Source organism: Zingiber officinale, chromosome 3A (assembly GCF_018446385.1).
Source record: "Zingiber officinale cultivar Zhangliang chromosome 3A, Zo_v1.1, whole genome shotgun sequence".
In the NCBI taxonomy this organism is placed as follows: Eukaryota; Viridiplantae; Streptophyta; class Magnoliopsida; order Zingiberales; family Zingiberaceae; genus Zingiber; species Zingiber officinale.
Genome location: NC_055990.1, coordinates 150,424,636 through 150,448,741, shown reverse-complemented (window position 1 = coordinate 150,448,741; position 24,106 = coordinate 150,424,636). Strand labels below are relative to the sequence as shown.

The following is a 24,106-nucleotide window of genomic DNA, read 5'->3' as shown; positions in this document are numbered from 1 at the left end:
TTAGACACGTCTAATTAGATTCATTTCAGGTCATGTGAATTTCTAAGATTGCAAGAAGTTTAATAATATCCTTTATCCCCTTTTGCCACATGTATTCATGTAAAGTGTCTTTTCGATATTTTTAAAGTTTGGGGCAATCAATTCTAAACTTTAGGTTTTGATTGTTGCCCTATTAAAATTCGTTGAATATTATTTTGAAATGATAAATATGTAGCAAGCAACTTGCGTCATCGTCGACGTCGACCTCCCTTGTCTTTTCCACTCAGCCAAATAATCCATCCGCCGTACCGGCGTCGGCAACCGCACATCCTCTTTGCTATGCCTACATCCGCCGCCATCGACGGCCATTATCCACCCCATCTCGTGCAGAGGGGCGATGCGTCCTCAGAGGCAGCGGAGCGCCGGCTCCAGGAAGCAGAGAAAAGGCTGCGTGAGGCGATCGAGGAGTTACAGCGCCATCATAATGCCAGGCGTTCGGACGAAGGCGGATGTGGTGGAGACATGTTACCCTGCTGCGACCATGACGACTCCTGCATCGCTCACGCCATCGGGAACCTGTGCCAGAGTTTTCTTCTCTCATACGGAGTTAGGGTTGGGATCGGTATCCTCCTCCGAGCGTTCAAGCTCGCCAGGCGCCAGTCTTATTCCTCAATCATTGACCTTAAGGTAAGTATGCTTCTTTTAGCTTCCTTTTATGCTGGAAATGAGATTTCTGCAGAGGCAGTTAGTTAGCACTGAATCGTCTTAGGCGCTTATTATTGCGCCAATAATTCATCAATTGTTTTCAAGATGAATGCAAAATGGAAACCATTCCAATTCAGATATTATGTGAATGTACTTTGACTTTGCAAATTTGATTAAATTCGTGGCAATTACTTTTTGTTATATCTTTGTCTGTGTAACTATGTCTAATGTGGTGGCCTTTTCTAAAAGCAATTTTTAAGACTAATCATAGAGCTAACGTGAGTGGATTATTTTTGCATAGCTCTCATGAAACTTTTTGTTCTTTGATATTATCAAGCAGATTTCTGGCTTTCAACCAATAGGTTATCTGGTTGATTCAGGATAAACTCGAGAGGTTGTTTAGTAACTGGATCTATTTGGTGAACAGATATTGTTCAAGATGATGATGTCAAATCTGGACTATGTAATACGGTCAAATTATTTGGAGTAGAAAAACAAATTCTATTATTAAGACGCTCTTAACATTTCAACCTAACACTATCTCCACTTAACACAATCTAGCAGCATGCAGTCTAGACAACTTTCCACCATAGGGTATTCTCATTGCTATTTGAGAATTTGATATAAAGAATGATCATCTTGGTCAATGAGCATCTGAATCGTTGGAAGGAGTGGTAGTTTTATATTCTGGTTGGGAGGAAACTGAGGCTCTGTATCAACCAATTATGAATTACAATATTGATGTGAATCCAAGGGAAGTATTTGGATCAATATCATAAAATGACTAGATGCCTAGTGGACTCTTTTTTTTTCTCTTGGAAAGTTCTTCCACACTATCACTGCTTTGTTTCCTAGAAAAGAAGTTCACAAATTGTAGGCATTCTACATCCACATGGCATCATAACAGGCTTGGAAAATAAAAGGCACCCCTGAGGTCTATAAGCAAATGAAGCTTTATTATCTCTTGTTCGGATGCTTTGTCATAAAGAGTGTCGAGTTCAAACTTGTATTTAACTCAAATTCATCTTCAATCTTACAATATAGAGGGCCTGTCAAAGATAATTAGATTTTCCTCTAAAGTTTTCTTGTTGCTAAATGGGAACAGGAGAACCTACCACCGTTAGTTCCGCTATGGGTGAGTATAAGAATCTGAGGGGGTGTTTGGTTTAGGGGAATAGGAGTAGGGAATGGGAATGAGAATCATTGATTGCCATTGTTAATGTTTGGATTATAGGAATAGGAATACAAATAAGGGAATGAATTCTTGAAATTGGGTAATAACTCATTCCCATGTATCTCCCCTTCTTCAATCAAAATATTCCCTTATTCCAAAAATACCCTTGACCTAAAACTAAAATTTTCTCCCTTAATATCAAATATCAAAATATATTTATTTATTTTTTCTTTCATATCACTTCTCTCTCCTTGTTCTCTCTCATCATATTTTCTCTCTCATCATTTTATCACACACTTTCTCTCTCCTTAATCTCTCCTATCACACTCTCTTTCTTCTTTTTTTCTCATTACACTTTCTCTCTCATCATACTTTCTCTCTCCTCAATCTCTTCCATCACACTCTTTTTTTTTTTTTTTCTCATCATACTTTCTCTCTCCTCAATCTCTCTTGTCACACTCCCTCCTTTTTTTTCCTCAACACACTTTCTCTCTCATCATACTTTTTTTCTCATCATACTTTCTCTCTCCTCAATCTCTCTCATTACACTCACTGTTCTTTTTTTTTCTCATCACACTTTCTCTCTATCATACTTTCTCTCTCACCATACCTTCTCTCTCCTCAATCTCTCTCATCACACTCTCTCTCCTCATTTTTTTTCTCATTACATTTTCTCTCTTCATCCTCTCATTATACTTTTTCTCACATCATATTTTCTCTCTCATCTTCTCTCATCATGCTCTCTCCTATCACACTCTCTTTTCTCTTTTTCTCTCATCACACTTTCTCTCTCTTTATTCTTTCTCATCATACTTTCTCTCTTATCATACTTTCTCTCTCATCATTCTCTTTCATCATATTTTTCTCTCACATTCATCTTTCTCTCACATCTAATTTTTTCTCTTATTTTCTTTTAAGGGTAAAAAAGGAAATTTTGATTGATTCCGATAGAAAATATGCAACTAACCAAACATTACTTTTAAGAGTGATATCCATGCTCATACCCATTCCCATTCCACAATATAATGATTTCCATTCCGATTCCTATTCCTAGGAAAGAACCAAATGCCCCCTGAAGCTTTTAGTCCTAGTCACTTGAAGTCCATTATTCATAAAATAGCTGAACAACTCTCTTGACAATTCCAAAGAGGCAGTTACTAACATGGTGGTCAAATTTGATAGATTGCCCAAGTTGGATCAATATTGGCAAAGGCTTGATCTATCTTTAATGAGAAATCAGTTGCCTTAAGAAAATCATGTAGAAGTTTAAGAAACTAGAGATTGAAAACAATTAATTAGAAATAAGTTAAATTTCACTATGAAATAGATAAAATTAATGCAGTTTGATTAAATTGAGAGTGGTACGGATGGAATTAATTTAAATCTAATCAAATTAGGTTGACTGTGAAACTCGATCGATCTATGTGACCTATTGCTTGTATTATCTAAAATTATAATTGAACTTGCATGAGAGGCGAAAGAGTTTTCATCACTTGCTTGTATTCTAGCTCAAATTCTTGAGTCTTATTCCAGCTTGAGATTGTTGTGAGCCTCTAGGGTGGTCATCCAACCTTGTCATAATGATGACCCATCACTGTCCCAGTGTTTCTCACTTGCTCGATATTGAATGAGAGGGGCAACTAATAGTCAAGAGAGTCATCTCTATCAATGATCTTAAACCTCTCCTCATATGCGGGCTCATATTGTGTAAGGGGAGGAAAGTCGAGATCCTTGAACAAATTGAGTCAATTTATGGAAGTTTTAGTTGATTGGAGTGTAGAGTTGATTGTTAAGTCAATTGCAAATTCTTTGCTTGAGATAATGTTGCTCTATGTTTGAATTGAGTCTTTCACTCAAAAATATATGTTAGATGGATAAGTTTGCTGAAGTGGCTTAAGTTGAGCAGAAAGGGATTAGTCGATTGCCTTATATTTGAGTCAACCGAAGCATCTTTGAGTCAACTGAAGATGACATTTGTTGATTGATAACCTTGTGATCTAATCTAGATGAACCAAGTAAAACAAGTTAAGCCAGTTAAATTAATATGAATCAACTAGAAAAAGATTGAGTCGACTGAAAAGTAGTTGTTGGTCGATAATGTTTTCTTATAAAGACTTTAATCAACTGAACATGAATTGAGTTGACTCAAATCCAGAACTTATTTGAATGAGTATCTTTGTTCTCTTTTTGAATGCTACATTGCTATTGTAATTAAGGGTACAAATGATCTCGAATACACAATTCATACATAGTCAATATTCGCTCTTTATGTGCTCATTTTGAGGATTCTAGATGTTGATGTTTGGTATTTTCTTTTTGTTCTTCATTTTCATACTTTGTTAAGAAGATTTCTTTTTTATGAGGTTTCTCCACCTATGATAAAGGAGCATTTTATTAAATAGTCTTTGGGCTTGATCCACCTAATGGGTTGATAGGTCATAGAGTAGGTCTTTGGATTCAAACCATGTAAGCATTTTTTTTAGCATTGTTCTTTTCTTTGCATGTTTTTATTGTTTCTACTATGTTTATTTAAGCACCCATGGATTTTATCAAGTGCCTTAGCCGTATATAAATACAAGAGAATCGACGAATTTGTATTTGTAGGTTGCATGCACTACTCCCCCTCTAGTATTTTGGTCCATATCAATGATCATCTACACTTTCTTTTCTTCATCTTATCTTTCCTCATGCCAATTTTGATTCTCCACTAGCCACATTTTTGACATCCTATTATGGTATCAAAATTATCTCGTTTCATTGCTCCCACTGGTTGGCGCAGTTGGTAGTTGCACGGGTGTTTGCTCTAATAAATCTTGGGTCAATTCCCAACGAATGCAAAATGTCTCATTGGGTGCTTGACCTCCCCCATGCAAAGGGCGCTAGGGCAAAATGCTCCCGTGATTTACCTGCCTATATTTTACCATGGGGTCGATAATACTGGGCTCTTCGAGTGAGCGATATCACCTTTTTGCTCCTAAAATTATCTCGTTTCATTTAAAGTTGATATTTTGCCCCCACAGGCATAGTTGAGTTGGTACTCCAATGGTAGATTGTCAACAAGAGAGCAGGGATTGAATCTCGGGGAACAATCCCCGGGTGAATAATCCCCTAGGGATTAAAATCTCTCCTGCCTAAAGAGACGCCGCTTGGTCATCGTGATTTACCTCCCTTCCAAATGCTGCGGGTGTGGAGGGGTGTCTGGGGCGAGCGCATCACCTTTTGCCACACAGTTGTCTCATTTCAATTGGCAAAGAAACATTGTTTGGAACAAAGATTTTTTACTGAGATTGATGTGTCATTTCTTGTGATTACATGAGGTGCCATGCAAGTGTTGTGAGATCTTTTATGTCATTTGTCTTAGGGTAATCTTTGAATTGCCTCTCAACATTTACTAACTTTTTAAAAATGCCCCCCAACATTAGACTAATGTGAGAATACCCATAAGAATTCCAATTAGTTGTTAAAATGCACCCTATCTAAGATTGAAGTACCTATTTTACCCTTTTAAATTGTTACCTAAATCATTTGTATGTAATGCAGAAGGGCAATTTATATTATTGATCTCTATGTTTGTGATACAGCAACTTGTTTCTGAGAAAGATCTGATTGTAAGAGAAGAAGCTTGCCGTATTGGATTACTTTTTGGTGGCTTTACAGGTTCTTACCATGCTCTTAGGTGCTTTTTAAGAAAGTTCAGGAGGAAAGAGACACCAATTAATGTGTAAGTACATGTCATTATACTGACATAATTTGCTCACAATACAATATGTTAATTGTGTTAATGATATAATTGAGGGCAAAATAGTGCAGAATAGTAGCCGGTTCAGTTGCAGGTTTATCGATATTAGCATTGGATGATCCAAGTAGACAGCGTACTCTTGCACTATATCTTCTAGCCAGGCTTGCACAGGTAGAGTTTTTAACAAACTCACATTATACATATATATTCAAATTGATATATTGTTAAACAATTGCAGTGTGCCTATAATTCAGCCAAATCCAAGAACAAGTTTCATCTTTGGGGAAGTCACTGGAGACATGGTGACTCTTTGCTCTTCTCTTTGGCATGTGCCCAGGTGAGGTGACTAACACCTTAGCATGAACTCTACACTCCTAGAACCTAATTTTTACTGAAATTTGAGCAGAAATGTAGGAATACATAGTGAAATAATTGAAACTTTTGGTGTTTGTTGGTAAGATACTTAAATGTGAAATTCTTAATATTGCTTGCATATAGTACTTCTTTGACTTCTCCTTGAATTGACTTTAAGCACAACCCACAAAGGAAATATCTGGCCTAATTACTATAGGATAGATTAATTTTCATAAACTTGTTTGATAATGATACAGTTTGCAAAGTCATCACCAAGTTATGATTACATTGGCTTGCATCCAAGTAGATTGGTTTCTTGTAAAGACCAGTAACATCCTTGTTAGACAATCAGAACTATGAACATCTTCCAAGTTCCATCCAAAAAAGTAACACATCTTTGCAAACCATTGACAACAAAGTTTGTTTTTTTGTACCATCATGATTTCAAGTGCCGACTGGTATCAATAAGGGCTAATGCATCATTTTTGTTGTTGATCTATATTGATACTATGTGGGCACAAGTAATTGTGGCAAAGTAAATGTCACTGTGTCTATGCCACCCCTATCAACATGATTTCAAGTGTATTTTTCAAGTATCTATTTTAGCTAGTATTGCCTGAACTCGACTGAGATAGGAAGACTTTCTTCCCATGTCTCATCCTTCTATTTTGTCTTGTGGATATATGAAGGAAATGAAACGTTAAAAAGAGAGCGAAGGTGAAAAGAAGCACCAACGGATGACACCAACTAAAATTTGAAGATTCTCTTCCCTTGACTCAATTTTTTATTTTGTCTATTGGTCAGGAGATGAAATGTTAAAATCAGAGGGGAGGGGAAAGAGGAGATACATCTGTAGGATTATTACACACGTGAGAGGGGGTGAATCATGTGATTTTAGAAAACTTATCTTTTTTTTTTTGAAATCAAAAGTATGCAGCAGAATTAAACACAAAAATAGAAAGCAGAAATACAAGTACGCGATCTCGGTCGATTTTACTTGGTTCGGAGCCTTCGATGACTCCTACTTCACGACCCAGATTTCGCGGACCTATCGATGGGTAATCCGCTAAAGATTTCTTCCAGAACTGCCAAAAGAGGGGATCAAGTACAATAAAAATAATAGGAAAAGTGTAACAAACTACACTTTACTTTAAGCAGTAATTAAGTACACAAGGGAACTTCGTTACTCGACACTTGTAGTTTTAGCAGATCGAGCTCGGTGTTGGACGGCTTCTCAGCGGCAGTCGGGCGCAGTAGTGTCGTAGCAGAGTAGCAGTACGAAGTCGGAGTAGTCAAAACGTCGAATGAGCGCGTAGAAGCTTGTAAAAGAGTTGTTTGTAAAGCCTTGATTGAATAGTCCTTTTAAAGGAGATGGAAGGCGCCTTAAACACCACTGAAAGCGCCTTCAATAACAACTTTTATCCCCCAAAAATTGGCTCTTATCGTCGCCGAGGTCTTTTGCGTTATCCGACTAAAGGCGCCTTCTAAGCTCTCGAAGGCGCCTTCCATAGCCTTGCTCAAGGCGCCTTCCTTCGCATTTAAGGCGCCTTGGGTACTGTTTATCCAAGGCATTTTGTGCTCCTTTCACCTGAAAGATGTGTTAGTCCAACAAAATATAGTATGCCCTACATGACAAAGTTAGCACAATAAAAATAAGCAGTTTAGTAATTAGATCCTGTCTCTCCGAGACCAGGATCTAGTTAGGGTTTCAATTTAGGTTTCTGAAATGGACCTAAATTGGACCCACTGCTAAAGTTCTCAAATGAAACTCGTCCTCACTAGAATACTCTTCTCCAGTGCCTTATCTTACTTACCATGTAGAATCGCTTGACTCCTTATAGTCCACCAGGTCTTTCCGCCAGTTGTAAGATCCGCAGACCCAACTAGACATACCAGTCAAGTCCTGCACACTTGGTAGAAAGGGTTAGATCACAACACATCTAACTTTAACCTATTTGTCATTCATCAAAACTCAGGTTTGATCATTGGTGCTAACTGCACCAACAATCTGTCCCTTTTTGATGCAATGACAATCTAGATTAAAGTTAGAAAAAAATATGCAAACATATATAGTACCAAAAATGACTGTAAGAGAAATCAAAAATGAAACAGGTAAGTTTTATTCTCTTGATCATTTTAGGGTACAGTTTTTTAGATTTTCGTTGGTTTTTTTTACTTAAACCCTAACCCTCCCCCTTTGACATTCATAAAAAAAAAGATGCATACAAGTATACCAAAATATGAAATATAGAAATACACAAGTAAGCATATCAAGTAATAAACTATTAGAAGGGATTTTTTTTTTCATAAAAACTTGCAGGTTTATTGTGGGGGAGTAAATGATTTCAAGAAAAATTTTGCAAAGCATTTCCAAATAATTTTCAAAAAGCATTTTTAAAAATGCCTTTCAAAGCAAGTTTTGAAAGCATTTTGCCAAACTTTTCAAAAAAAATTAAGCAAGTTTTTTGAAAACATTTTCAAAAAACAAACATTTGGCAAAGCAATTTTCAAAAATATTCTGCAAGAAAAATTTTTCAAACATAAAACTTTTGCAAGATTTTGCAAAACATTTTTGAAAGTGTTTTCTGAAAAGTTTTAAGAAGTCAATAAAGTATTTTTGAAAATATCTTTCAAAATCTTTTTCAAAATATTTTCCAAAGTAATTTTCAAACATTTATAAAGTAATTTTCGCAATATTTTTCATTTCATTTTTTAAAAATAGATATTTGAAAAAGTATAAGAGTGTTTTTCAAAGCAAGTTTTGAAAGGAAATTTTGAAAGTACATTTTTTTAAAAGCAAATTTTGAAAAGAGTTTTTTAAACTAATTTTTCAAAGAAATAAAGCACATTAGTTTTGGAAACATTTTCAAACTGTTTTTTCATAACAAAGTGAAAAAATTTTACAAGGCTTTGAAATATGACTCTTTCAAAGTAGTTTTCAAATATCCTCCTTGCACCAGATATTACTTTAAAAATATTTATCTAAAAATTCTCCTTAATGCTCAATTTACTTGTACGGGCGGATGAGTGAGGGAATGGAATCAGCTATGGAAAAATATCCCTGCGAGGAGAGGAGAAAAGAAAATAATCTCTCAGGGAGAAAAAGGGAAGAGAAAAGAATCCATTAGGAAGAAATGAGAAAGATGGCGAAATGGGAAGAAAGGAGGAAGAAGGCGACATGGAAGAGAAACTCGAGAAGAAGTCCCGACACGTTGTTGTGCTCGCAAGCGGTCGTGCTCGCGAGTCAGATGAAGAGCAGTGGAAGCCCCATGAGATTCGTATTTGGTGCTGCCTGCCCGTTACCAACGCATTCCCACTGCCTATTGGTTGCCGCCTTTATTAGTATGTGCGCTCTTTGATAAATTAGTATGTCGATAAAGAGACAGTATTTATAGGACATTTGATATGAATCTAAATTCTTGCAGGTTAATTCTTAGTTTCCAGAATTTTCCATTTGTTGCGATGGCAGAAAGAAATAAGCAAGACGATCATGGCAGAAACCATCGGGGCTGCTGCGCCCCATTGATGCCCCCCTGCGCCGCTGCACTTGGCTTTCCGTATTTCCCCTGCTCTACCTCAACGCTCGCGGCGATCCCTAGAGTTTGGGCTTCGTGTTGTTCTCCTACTCCGACCTTTTGGCTCCCTTCTACTGCCTCAGAAGGTTCGAGCGGGCGGCGTCGGAGAGGGTACGGTGGAGCAGAGGTGGAGGTTGAAGGCGGTGATCTAGGCGCTGGCGACGTCGCTCATGGTGGGGTTCAACTTCAAGGTATCGATGGTTCTGCCGCTAGCTTTGGGGGCCCTCATTTGGGTGATGGCCGCCAGTGTGACGGTGGGAGGATTTTGCGGCCTCTTCTTATTCGATCGGCTCCACGATGAGAAGCAGTGATTACTGCCATGCTTGTTGATTTGGAGCATAGTTTCTCCCTCTTTTATGCTCAGTTTACTCATAAGCGGCCGTGAGGGGATGCCTCGCTCCCACTCGCAAGCAGCCATGCGGGGATGACCGCTGCTCACAACGAGCGCAAGCAGTTGCGCATGGCCGTCAACGTTGGCATCTCATGAGGTTGAGTATAGGGTGTTAGAGACGCAACAACAGGAGAAGAAAGACATTCCGCCCGATTTTGGGTGGATGAAAATTTGTTATAAAATCAATCCGCGGATGGATTTGTAAATCCATTAGTCTATCATTTTGTAATAAGTAAATGAGGGGAAGGATAAATAATTCATCCTTGTGAAATAAACAGCGGAAAGTTTTCTGTGTGGAAAACTTTTCCATATTTTCTAATTCATCCCTCCAAGTAAACTGACCATAAATGTCTAACCTTTAGTTACTAACTAACTATCAGAAGATAACAGTGTTGACTTGGTTACTCAAGTTAAGTACTAATGTCTAGTTAGAAAGTTACTGAAAAAGGACTACATAAGTTGATTAATGTACCGTTGTATTTTTCATCTAGACTTATGTTGATGCAATGATATAATCATCTGAAGTTCAATCTCATGCTATTCTAAGTTTTTTGAATACGCAATCAAGGTAGATCTAGTGTTTGCGAGATGTTCGTTATCGAGATCTATAGGATCATGCTTTCTAAAGATTCGAGATACTAGGAAAATGAGAATTTTTTTTTTAAAATAAAAAAATTAGAGTAGCCTAGAATTTGCAAACCACTTTGAAAATTTATTTGATACTAAGAGTTCTACACTATCGTGCACATTCCCAGTCTTCTTCGTAAGTTACTAAATTCAAATTTTGGTAATGGTTTAGTGAAGATGTCAGCCAGATTTGATTTGGACTCAATATAGTTGAGTTCAATGTCTCCTTGGGTGACGTGATTTCTAATGAAGTGGCATTTGATTTTAATATGTTTGGTTCTTGAATGATGCACTGGATTCTTAGTTAAGTTAATTGAACTTACATTATCAATAAAGATTTTTACTTTTTTATATTCTAAGTTAAAGTCTTTTAATGTGTGCATCATCCATAATAATTGTGTCACACATTCACCCATTGCTATATACTCGGCTTCGATAGTAGATAAAGCGACAGTGTCATTTTCTATAAACCAGCTGACAAATGATGGTCTAAGTAATTAACATCCACCATTTATAATTTTACAATGCTGGCATAATCGGAGTTAGAGTAACCTATTAGTTCAAAATTAGGTATTTTAGGATACTAAATTTCCACATTCGTCGTGCCTTTTAAATATCTGAAAATTCTTTTAACATTTGTTAGGTGGGACTCCTTAGCACTGGTTTGATAACTGGCACACATACTAATTGCAAATAAAATATCAGGTCACTTGCAGTTAAGTACAAAAGACTATCTATGACACTTCTATAATATTTTAGATCTTCTGGTTCTCCATTTGGATCATTATCTAAAGTTGTGTTAGTTGCCTTTGGTGTTTTTATTTTTTTAGTATTTCTCATTCCAAATTTTTTAAGTAATTCTTTTGTGTACTTTTGTTGATAAACATAATTTCCTTTATTTATTTGTTTAATCTGTAAACCTAAGAAATAGGTTAGTTTACCTACTAAGCTCATTTCAGATTCTTGTTCCATCAAGGTTATAAATTCTCACAAAAATTCTGAGTTGGTTGAACTAAAAATTATATCATCTATATATACTTGGGAATTATTTAATTGATTTTATAAATAAAGTTAGATTAATTTGACCTTGGTTGAATCCTTTGAAAATTAAATAGGAGGTTAACCTTTCATACCAGGCCCTAGGGTCTTGTTTAAGACCATACAATACTTTCTTTAGTTTAAACACATGGTCAGGATGATCTAGACTCTCAAATCTAGGTGGTTGACCTACACAAACCTCTTCTTTTATTACCTCATTTAAGAAGGCGGATTTTACATCCATTTGATAAAGTTTAAATCCTTTATGAGCTGCATAACTTAGTAGCATTCTAATAGACTCAAGTGTGGCTATTATGACATAGGTTTCATCATAATCAAATCCCTCTACTTGACTAAACCCTTTGGCTATTAGTCTAACTTTGTTTCTAACAAATTTTCCATTTTCACTTAATTTATTTCTAAACACCCAGTTTGTTTCTATGACCTTTTTATTATTAGGTAATGATACTAAATCCTAGACTTTATTTCTTTCAAATTGGGTCAGTTCTTCGTGCATGGCAATAATCCAGTCTGGGTTAAGTAAGGATTCTTCTACTGTTTTTGGTTCAATTTTAGAAATTAAAGATATTTGACTTAAGTTTCTAAATAATGATCTAATTTGAACCTTTAGGTCTGAGTCATCTATTATTTGTTCAATTGAGTGGTCTGAGCTGACTCTTATTGTTCTAGATTCAGGTTGTGTTTGTTCATTTTCTTATGGTTGATTTTGTTCATCTTCGTGTTTGTCTATTTGATTTAGGTTTTCACTTGCCCCCTAGATTAGTGCTTGCTTTGACAAAGTTAATCGGTGGAGGTTGAATTTGATTTGAGTTTGTTTTCTTAGGGTTAGATTCATCAAATTTTACATGTGATATTTCTTCAATTCTTAGGGTATTTTTATTATAAATTTTGTACCCTTTACTATTTAGTGAGTATCCTACAAAATTTTCATTTTCAACTTTTGAGGTAATTTGCCTAAACGTTCTTTTGTATTTAATATGTAGACTGAATACCCAAATACTTTAAAATATTTGATGTTAGGTATTTTATTATAGTAAATTTCAAACGGGGCTTTATTATGTTTCTTATTTATTGTTGTTCTATTTTGTACATAGTAGGTTGTATTAATAGCTTCTGCTCAGAAATATTTTGGTAGTTGGTATTCATTAAACATTGTCCTAGTAACTTCTTGGAGGGTTCTATTTTTTCTTTTAATTATTCTGTTTTGTTGAGGTGTATTAAGACATGAGAATTCTTGGTGATAGTCATTTTCTAAGCAAAATTTTATAAACCTATGGTTTTTAAATTCTCCACTTCTAATTCTTTTGATTTTTAAGTCTTTTTCGTTTTCAGTTTGTTTACAAAAATTACTAAATATTTCATTTTTATTTTTGAAAAATTTTATCCAAGTGAATCTTGAGTAATTATCAATTATTACTAGACAGTATAAACTTTCATTAATAGATTTGATCCCATGTGAGTCAAATAAATCTAAGTGTAATAATTTAAGTGTTGAATTGGTTTGAGTTTGATTAGTTGTGTTTTTCTAGTTGACAAGCATTACAAATTATTGAGTCTAAGTTGGGTAGTTTTGGTAGTCCTCTAACTAAGTTATTTAGTCTAGTGAGGTTTTTAAAGTAAGTGTGAGATAGTTTTCTATGCTATAGCCAAATTTCCTCTTCTTGTGTAAGTGACACTTAAGTGAGGAGCTGGTTAGGTTAATTGCATAGATATTGTCCCTTCTAAACCTTTTAAGTCTTATGTCAGGGTTGTCTGTGTGCTTAATTAAGCATTCGGAGGATAAGAACTTAACCTTATAGCCAGTATCACACAATTGATTTGTACTAAGCAAATTGAATTTAAAGTTTTCAACAAGTAAAACTTTGTGAACAATAAAATATGATTCAAGTTCTATATTACCTATTCCAATTACCTTAAGTTTGTCGTTGTTTCCAAAGGCAACTATTCCTAGCCTTTTGAATGTCAATTTTGTGAACATTATTTGATCCCCAGTCATGTGTCGAGAGCCATTTAGATTCCTACAAAGAGTAGGAGTAAAAATTTAGCTTAAGTGTAACCCGAACTTTGTTTAAGTTGTTATTTAGAGTTTTACTTATGTTTACTTAAGTTAATTTAAGTTTTATTTAAGGTTTATTTAAATTTAACTTTAATTTTAATTTTAATTTTAATTTTAATTTTAATTTTAAATTTAATTTAATTTAATTTTTAATTTAATTTTAATTTTTATTGATCTAATCATCTCACCCAGTCTAAGTTTTCAGACAAATGTATCCTATCATTTTGTGAGATGAGTTAATTTGGATTTGTAGGGGTTGATTTAACTTGTGTTAGATTCAAATTTAGTTTTGGGTTCATCTAGCATACATTCTTTGAATAAATTTCTAGGCTGTGGTGAGTCACACAGACATCATTAGAATAACCACGTGTTTCAAGATTTTTCAAATAGTCTTGCTCAAAGAACTTAGTACAAAATTTTGGTCTAACCAGTTTAGATTGGCAAGGGGTAGTTTCAGTTAGTTCCACTAAGTCAAATGCACCAGGTCAAACACATATGATTCTTCTTAGACATACATAGACAGAGCTTCCCTAACCTACTACATCTCAAACTTTTCTAGTATTGTTTATCAAGTTAAATTAGTCCTTAATTTAACTAGTCTTAATTACCCAGTCGGGTAAATTATTATTTTGGAGGGGTCAATTAATTTGGCGTCTCCCTCTGAATTATTGAACTTAGGTTTATTTTAAGTTTTAGGTTTATGTCGTTTTGTTTTACAGTTATAATAAACTTGATTATAGTTTGAGTTTAAATTAAATTTATAGGTCTTTGATTTTAGTTTATATTTTAGGTTTGGATTTGAATTAGTAGTTTTGACTTTTATTTTTGAGTTTGAATTATTTGGTTTATTTTGATTTGGTTTTAGGTAGTGAATTCCCTTTTTGGGTACATAGTATTGATTGAGTCATACTTGCTTGGTTAGACAAGCTTTTAGAACCCAAGCTTTGATTGGTTTTTTGTTTTGGGTGAAGAATGATGTAGATATTTTATTTGTTAAGCTGGACTTATATCCAAGTCCGGATTTGTTGACACAGCTCGTGATCCAAGTATCATGTCAAGGTACTTGGATCTTGTTGTGAATTTTTCTAAAAGTTCTTTTAGTTCAATTATTTTATTTTTTAATTTGAAAATTTCCCCCTCAAGTTTTAGGACTTGAGTTGGAATTCTAGATTGAACTAGTTTAGTTGTTAGATTTGTTTTAAGTTGTTATTTTAGGTTTTGATTTTTTTTAAGAAGTTGATTAATTTGAGTTTCTGATTTTCCTAACTTTTTGTTCAAGTATGCAATGATTTTGAAAAAGCTGGCAGTTAGGTTAGAATTTATCTCGGACTTTCAGAAACAAGTACGGACTTGTGACTTGACTCGTATTCTGACTTGTCGACTTCATCAGCTTCGCTTTCTGATTCCGGTCCAGATGTCATCAATGCGATGTAGTTTTGTTACTTTGGTTTTTCAACGTCGGATTCTTCGGAGGATGATTCGTCCTAAGTTGCTTTTAATGCCTTGTTTCTTTGGGTAGTCTTGGGTTTATCTTCTTTCAGCTTCGAACACTCGTGCTTGTAGCGTTCCTTACTGAGCGGACGCGGAAGGGGCAGAAGATTGTCCGACCGGCTCAGAGCGAATAAGAGATCGCTTGATTATCCGGCGAGTTGGAGGGAGCAAGCTGAGAGGCTGAGCAGCGACGGGGTCGGAAGGCCAGTCCCCTTGAGATAGGGTCCGGTCGGACGACAGCGCTTCCACAGACGCTGGAGCTAGAGGAGGATCGACCATCTGTTCGGACACGTGAACGACTGAGGTGGCCGAGCGGGTTGGGGTTCCCGTTCGGCGGCGTTTGCGCCCAACCAACGGAAGTTCATCATCAGTAGACTCGGCTTCCTCAGGCGGAGTGGCCAGTTGCACACTTGATGGAGCGGTCTCCCCGGCTGCATCAGTGGTGACCGTCCGAGCGTCAGACGCCTCACCCGTCGTCTGCGCCTCTTCACTCTCGCCTTCATGCGAGCCGATCGGGGTGATGCCAAGTTTCTCCGCCTCCTCCGCTGCAGCCGCCTCTATCTCGGCGGCCTTGCGTTTCAGCATGCCGAACACCACCGATTTCATCATGGTCTCGGCTGCAAGAAAGAGAAAAGAAATCAGTTAGACTCAAAGAAAAGGAGAGAAGGTTATTTCTTACCAGGGTTGTTTGGAAGACGCGTTCGGATCGGGCTTAAACCGAATAGGTACATCATCCCTTCGGGCAGCAACTTATGAATGTCCAGCTTCGGCCCGGCCAGCAGGTTAGCTGCGTGTAGAAAAGCGGGCTCGATCCGGTACCTTTTCAGGTCGGGGGAGTCGGCAACGAAGCTTGCCATTGGGTTCGGAAGGGTGGCGGCTCGGGAAAACTCAAAAAGAAGAAATGATCCTTCCAATGCTTGTTGGAGGTAGGCATTTTATCAAAGAAAACTAAGCCGATCCGAGCTTGAAACAAGAAGGTGCCCAGCTCGGACTGCTTGGGGTAGTAAAAATAATGAAAAATTTGAGGCTTAAGGGGAATGTTGTGTATTCGGAAGAGCATAACTACGTCGCACAACAGCCTAAAGGAATTGGGCACGAGCTAGCCGAGTGGAATACGAAAGTAGTTGCAAACTTCTATAATGAATGGGTGGATTGGAAACCTAAGGCCACCTACGAATTGGTCGCGGAAGAAGGTAACAGTGCCGGCCGGCGGGTCATGAGGCCGGTCGGATGACTCGGCCAAAGTGAGTTTGTGGTCAGCGGGGATGTTATATGTAATGATCAGTTTAAAGGCATCCCCCGAATCAAACCGACTCTTCATGGTTTGATACCAAAGGCCGGGAGAAGGGGCAGAAGAACTGGCCATAATCGGAGAGTGAAAACAAAAGGTTTGTCGAAAAGGTTGACGAAAGGAGCAGCGATAGAGGAGACGCCGGGGAAAACAAAGGGAAGTAAACACGAACACAAAAGAGGGTCAAACTTACAAAAGAACTTAAGAGAGGGAGGTAAAAGATCGGCGGAGCACTGAGGCCAGGAAAGTCAAAGAAGCACGCGGAGGCAGGGAAGATGGAATAGGAGTCGGGTCCGGTGCTTTTTAAGCCTGGGGCTCGGTCAACCTTAGCCGTCCGATCCAGGTCATCGGAAGCGAAGTTGGCATCTGACCGTCGAATTTAAACTGCCGCCTGTCCCATCGGAGCTGACGCCCTCGCCGTACGATAACGGCGGCGGCGCCACGTGGCGACAAGTTAGGGGGCGACATTTAATGAACGCCATTACTCGGGCATGGGCGCGTGCTCAGTCTTAATGGCAAGGATTGGCACGAATTCCGAGGAGATCCGGTAGACGTCAACGTTAATCGCCCTCGGATCGGCAAGGCAATCAGCGACAAGCAAAACTGCCTAAGGCCTAGCGGGTAGGCCGCCGGGCGGCTGCATGGTAGCCGAACGACCGATACACCACCAAACTAGCAGTCCAGTTAGTCGGACTTTCAGCCTCCTTCGACTAGACTTGAGGGAAAGACACGTGATCCGGTAGTAAGAGTGGAGTCCCATGCGGGATAGAGGTCAATGACACGGTGGTAAAAGCCAAGATAGTCAACCTAAAGGTGTGGCCGACCGGAAGGCCACCTGGCTGACCGTCCACGACCGCGCCCGAGGCGGCGCAGAAACAGCTCGGCCGTGGGCCGGGTTTCCGACGCTCATGAGTCTGCCTAGGAAAGTTGATGCACCGAGCGGCCTGTTCGCTCGGACGAGTTGCGAATCAACGAAGACTCTCGTCCGAGCATGTGGCCGAGCGGCCTCCCCGCTCGGGCCAATACACGTCCCCTCCCGGATGGCAGTGGTTCCCTGCCTCTCTCCCGGTCAGGCTAGCAACAGACAAAAAGGAGCAGAAAAGGACAAAGGGGGCAGCCGGTGATATCCCTCTCGAGACACGAGTCGCCGACAGACAGCATGGTTGACGGCCGGACTGGACAGAGAATTGTACGGTGGAAGTTTTAACTGTCACGTCAGAGATATGCTCGGACGGTTGAGGTATGACGTCAGACGCACTTTTCTGACACGACCATTTCTGGGTATGCTTTGAGAAGCGTGCACGCGCCTCCAGGGAGCCCTATATAAGGGCCCCCAACCTTCGGCGGAGGGATGCATTCTCAGCTACTATAGCTCTTGGCCTCGTTACGCTATTTCGATTTCTTCTCGCCGGAGCTGATTTGAGCGTCGGAGGGTCATCGCCGGGAACCCCTTCCCGGCTCGGTTTTGTGTTTGCAGGTTCTCACCGGAGGCTCACACCAGTCGAAGGTTCATACGCCGTCAACGAGAGCGCCACGTCCCCAACATTTGTCGACTCAGCACCCGGACAGGATCAATTACCTTCTTATTACCGTAGGAATTATGTTTTTAGTTGATAGCAATGTATGGAGATGTTATATCTCACATCAACTAATAAAAGATCGGTCCGATACACGAAGCTCCTGCCAATGCGGGATCTTGGGGAAGTGTCTATTGTACGTAGTTTTAACTGCATTGTAAGAGGTTGTTTGTGAGACTTGAAACTGTGGCCACTAGGTCACACGAGGCAACAACTTTACCATTGTGCCTAACCTTCCCTTCATCTCACATCAACCAATAAAAAAAGGAAAAGAATTCTTATGCTAAATGAAAATGTGCTCCAAGTCTCCCTTTTGCTAACAAACCATTAGGAGATCTTAATGGTCATTGGTTTTCCCTAATTCTCTGCACTTAATCTTATCATCGCATGATTGTGGATGAAAGATGCATGATTTGACATACTGGAGGCTGCCACCTTTTTGTATTTGAATGCCAAATAGATGATTCAACGTACAAGTGAGGGAAAGTGCAATGAGCTTTGGGTGTATTGTGATGAAAATCAGTGCCAAATTTAGTTCCTTGGGTCCGTGGATCCCTTAGAGAGTTCACTAATTGTGGTGATAAACTACTGCTAAAGGAGATCTTCATCAAAAGTTATTACAGGGGAAAGGACTCATGACAAGGATGAAGCTAGACTACTAGTGCAGAAAGCAACAATTAAGACAAGAAGTGACTACACAAAGACAAGGCTATGGGTGCGGCCGTGCGGTACATTACACAACGTCACAAAAATGAGTAATGTGGAAGTGATGGACAATGAAGAGGGAAAAGATATGCTATAGAGGATGAAATCATTAACTAGGTGGGTTTTTATAGATCAACAATGGGGTAAGAAGTATGACGAGAGGCTCTTGGTAACATAGAGAAAAGGGAGGGATGTAAAGAAGAGGCTTGAAGGAGAAAGAAAATGATAGTGCACAACCTGATTGAAGCACCACTTCGATCTGAGCCTCCAACCTTCTCCTTGAGCTTCAAGGTACCAACTCGGTCCAAGATAAGCTCTTAAGCACATGGTCTTCACAATCGTTATGTCCACAACTCGATCTCATTGAGTCCATTGAGCTCCACACTCTAGTTGATCCAAACCTCTAGTCCTCAATTATATGATTCAACAATCGTCATGTGCACTATCTAAGTACCTACACACTTGACACACATTAAATCACAAAACATATATAACTTAAACCATATTGCCAATACATCAAAACAATGTTATCTAACTGACCATAAGGCAGAAATTGTTTCTCCAACAGTGAGCACTTTATGTTGGACTGTTGGAGGGTGTATGGATGAAATCACTTGCGGAGGGTGAGAGATCGATGAAAGTTTCTCCTTACAATGAAGAGGTAGATGGTGCTAGTAATCAAAGTGGAATAAACTCAACAAAGTTAGTAAAGAAATTAAGAAATAAGTAGTATTAGAGAATGTGACAAGGATAAAGACATACACGCAATGAAACATACACAAGGTTAATGGTAACTTAATATTTATAGCCTTTTGGTTGTGATGTATTCAAGAAAGATGCAGAATGGATCTAGGAATAAGTTTTTAATGGTAATGTCCCAGAGGATAAATAATGCATAAGCGACAAATATTTTGTCATCATTAGATTATGTTTGTTCCAATTATTGTGTATCAACATCATAATATTGTCGCTCCATCAATTTCAACACAAGGTTATATTACTAATAATGATAGGAGATTGAAACTTTTCTAGTGCATATAGCTTAAGGAAGCCGCTATAAAAGTATGGAGAAACATCATCGCAATCACTAGATTGGATTTTGAATAAGGAAGCTCTTTTTTTTTATAAATATACTTGTCTATTAATTGCCCATTCAATAAATAACATCTATGGTGGTCTTTTAGCCATGAAACTAAATTGAATTCTAAAATGGTTTATAGTTTATCTATTATTAATCTCTAAGTCTAAATAATCCTTTCCCCAAATTTTATATTACCCATCAACTTAATTTCTCTAATTAACTAAATGCACACAATAAAGCATGCTGCGATGAATTTAAATAGCTTTTACTTATTATTTTTCTACTTAATTTTTTCTTTAAATAAGACTATAACAATTAGATACTCAATTAAATTAAGATTTTATGACAGCATATGCTTGAGCTTGACATGCTTCAACATGTGATAAAGCATATCGAGATGAATTCAAATGGGACAATTCATTCATTTAATCGTCTTCTAGTCAGAATTTTTCTATTACTTTTAATAATAAGACATCAATTAGATAGCCAAGTTAAAAATAATTTGTGTTATTTTTTACTTCAATAGGTGTCGAGATGAATTAAGATAACTTTTACCCCTTAAATTTTATTCCACGTTGGAATACAATAATCAACTTAATCAGAATTTAGAAAAATAAGTTAAAGAAATAATAAACAATAGTTAAATTCATCTTGGCATGGTTCAACAAGTGTCAAAGCATGCCGATGCATGTGAGTGTCAATATGGTACCATAATCATCAACATGAGTGGCACAATCGACATTAGAGAGAACACTGTGTTAACTAGTATCGAGTGTTAGGAATTTACCACAATAGTTATGGACTTATGGTACATATTTGAAACCATGATTGTTTTCATTTTTATTCTTATAAATATGGATAAGGCAATAAATTTTTTTCATCATTTCTCACACATTCTATAAATATTTTGTGGAATAACATATTTAGTTTACAGGTTATGTATGCATTTGTAATGAGACCCGAGAGCTTACCCAAAGCATATCAAGATTTTATTCAAAAAACTGGGCCAGTTGCAGAGCCTGTTTACAAAGCTGTCAGAGAATGTTGTAGGGGTGGACCTGTTGACATTGTATCTCTATCAGCATATTTATCAAAGAAGGACTGCAGTTCAGTGAACTTGATGGAGCATCTTTCCATTATTCCCTGTTCTATAATTCATCCTGACTCAAATTCTTGCCTTGTTCACAATGCAACTGCTGCATCAGAAACATTTAGGAAAACATTTCCTTTGTACTTCTCTTTGACATACGTGCCATTTGTGGTTCTTCATCTACAGAAGGTACTGATTACATGGATTGAACAAGAAGCTTACTTTTGAGAAATGTGTTTTGGCAAAATGGTTAATTAAAATGCTAATCGTGCTGATAATTAATAATTTTAGTGCTTCATCATGAAAGATATGATCTTTGCCTTTGGATACATATAGTTGCTAATATTCTCTATCTTGTTAAGAGCTGAATTTTAGTTTGTTCATAACTTGGTCTCTTTTGATTTCAGTATTTGATGAGAAAACTTTCTTTAATTGATTAAATGATAGTTCCTGGAGTCTCCTGCTTGGACATCATGGCGTGCTCTTCTGGGTGCAGTTCGCTCAACTTCTTTCTTGTCTGCTTTTGTAGGAGTCTTCCAGGTAGCTTTTTCTTCTGGATTGTTCTGTTGCAAATTATAATATTTCAGTGCCTAACTATTATGTTGGTTTATACTAGGGTGTCATTTGTTTACACCGGAAGGTTGCAAGTAACGATCACAAACTCATTTATTGGTTTGCTGGTGCAATATCTGCTCTTTCCGTACTGTTGGAAAAGAAAGCTAGAAGAGCAGAACTAGCTCTCTATGTGCTTCCACGAGCTGTGGATTCAGTATGGTATATTTCAGTCAATCGTCATCTCCTTCCTCGTATAAAGAACGCTGAGGTACTAAATTCATCCTTCTGTTGATCCATCAAGTTTGTGCTAATCTTCTTCCATTAATACATACACACACACATATATATATTTACTTTTTCCATGTTTGTTTATTAGAATTCCTATTCAATATACTTCCAATGTTCTTCACTATAATCTGAATCCTTTTCTGAGCCTACCAGCCTTATGATTATGCCACAATGCCATGACTTTCATGTGCAGCTTCTTTGCCTAATGGGATAACTTTGTTTTTCTTTTTTCTTTTTTCTTTTTTAGAAAAAAATTCTTCTCATGCGCTATTTTTTGTTGGGTTTTTTTGTCTACCTGTTTCGGGTACTGAAAGCTGCTAAAGGGGTTACCGAAAAGACAAACTCATGGACGTTGATGTCTTACCTATTATGTTACAAGTGGAGGCTAATAATGTTAATGCACTAGTTAAGTTTAATGCAGAGATCTACAAACTCCTAAATGGCAGAGCCTGCCTTTACACTGATCATTTTCTAGAAGGCCCTTGGTTCTGAGATTTGCTTATCATCATTTTTGTCGTTGAAGGTTGTGATACACAGATTGTTGTTTCGGCTGTTATTGTCGAATGTTCTTGTCCATTTGCTACTCTCTCAGATCTTAAGATGACTGCTATATATATTATAAAAGAGAATTTTTGCATTTCTGAATCTCATTGTGTCTACAAAACAACTGATGTTGATCACAAGACAGATGAAAAGTTTGAGGGTTGAATTAGGCCCTAGTCAGTTAACATCAAAATTTGTCAATATCTATGATACCATGTACAAAAAATTAATATAGCAGAGATGTACATGTAGAGTTATAAGAAAAGATGAAATAAAATAAAATAAAACTAATAATTGAGAGTAGTTAAACGTAGCTTCAATTAATGATTAAATGAGAGAAAATAGGTTGAAATGGTATGGATACGTTGAAAGATGACTGATAGACGCTGATTTATTTAATTTGAATCTTAATAGTGATATTGACTTGCATAAAATTAACGAAGTTAAAAGGTTTCAAATTGTTGGGAGGTATATGGCTTGATGATAATGAATCTCGTTATGTTTCTTTGGTATTCATTTTTTTCACATGATTACAATGTCTCTGAATTGACAAGGACATCTGCTCCTTCAAATTTCACATTGTAGTAATTCAGGTCGCCTATGTCTAGCAAATAGATTTAGGAAGAACATAATTTACTGTCATTCTGCCCTGGTATGTTTCTTGGAACTGCAGGTTGCTCTATTCTGTCTCTGCATGGGAGGTATTATGTTCTACTTGGAACATGAACCAGACACAATGGCTCCTTTTCTGAGGGGCCTCATCCGCCGGTTTCTGGCTAGTAGAATAAGCAATCCTAGCCCTTCCTCAAACATGAATGCATCCTACTCTTATATACCGAATCTAGGACAGCAAGAAAGCAAGAAAAGTGAAGAGAAGGATGAAAGTGCAACTTCAGCAAAGTACAACCTTGAGTCGATCCCTGGACTGTAGTCCAGATCTCTCTATTTTGGAAAAGAGGGATCGGAGAAATTGGCATTAACATCAGTAAGTGCATATATCGCAACTCCTCTTCCTGCTATTGGAGCCAGCTAAAGGATTTATCAATAGCTAAAGGATTTATCAATAGCTAAAGGATTTATCAATTGCTAAGTTTCACTTGGTTCATTTAACTTCTAAGGAATGTAAGTTCCATTCCTTCTTAGTATAGCGTTTCTGATCTGAGCTCATATGGCCCAAGGAGACCACAAAGAACAGATCATTTATTCTTTTGTTATCAGTCTCGTAGTATGATTGTTCAATGTATTGCCCCATTGGTTAAAGCACCTCATTATGCTTATCAAAAATATTGAGCAGGTTGTGGCCTCTGGGTTCTGTTAGTGTTCTAGTTTGGCTCAGGGAATAATGAATTTGATTGTGCCCTGCCATTTTCATGTGTGTTTTCCCAAGTTCAACTTTGTATCTTTGGAATAACACATTTGTTTGCAGCAGTTCATACTTCGTTGCTCCCATATGTTCTCCCCTTCTTTGGTCTTTGTTGGCAGGTGAACTTTTATCGTGGAAAATGCTTGTTTTTTAGTTTGCTTGTAGCTACGGGTTCCTGTTTGTCTGTCATAGCTTGTCTGATCATATGCCCTTGGTGTTTTTCAACAGTTATGACCTATCAAATTTCAGGTTCAAGCTAATCCTTCTTGCATTCTTTTTGAGGGGGAAAAACATATTGCAGGCTTGTACAACGTCGTTTTAGAAAGGAAAAAAAAAAATCATACCAAGAGCATGCTAAGAGTGCCTAGTATAGCTTTTTGCATTTGGTAAGCATAATTCAGATAAAATCGGAACGAATTATTTTTTGTTCTATGGCTTATTTCAACATTCGGAAAGATAATTT

The 24,106-nt window shown here is 37.5% G+C and overlaps 1 protein-coding gene across 2 annotated transcripts; it reads left to right on the top strand.

Moving 5' to 3' along the window:
* The first annotated feature begins 230 nt into the window (after window positions 1-230).
* Window positions 231-23,731, top strand: LOC122052804. Of its 2 annotated transcripts, none has more exons than XM_042614515.1 (8): window positions 231-666; window positions 5,440-5,579; window positions 5,669-5,768; window positions 5,836-5,934; window positions 20,739-21,083; window positions 21,342-21,434; window positions 21,511-21,717; window positions 22,052-23,731. In XM_042614515.1, exons 1-8 carry the CDS (start codon window positions 319-321, stop codon window positions 22,091-22,093), a joined length of 1,374 nt encoding a protein of 457 aa, XP_042470449.1. In that variant the 5' UTR covers window positions 231-318; the 3' UTR covers window positions 22,094-23,731. The 2 variants fall into 2 exon arrangements, with proteins under 2 accessions (XP_042470449.1, XP_042470448.1); XM_042614514.1 differs by having other exon boundaries at window positions 232-666; window positions 22,954-23,731.
* The last annotated feature ends 375 nt before the right edge of the window (window positions 23,732-24,106 follow it).

Excerpts from the sequence above, each read along its gene's own strand:
- LOC122052804 (XM_042614514.1), top strand. The coding sequence starts at position 319 with ATGCCTACATCCGCCGCCATCGACGGCCATTATCCACCCCATCTCGTG. Across the intron at positions 5,580-5,668 it reads AAAGAGACACCAATTAATGT|AATAGTAGCCGGTTCAGTTG; the intron begins GTAAGTACATGT and ends AAAATAGTGCAG. Across the intron at positions 21,435-21,510 it reads CTTTTGTAGGAGTCTTCCAG|GGTGTCATTTGTTTACACCG; the intron begins GTAGCTTTTTCT and ends GGTTTATACTAG.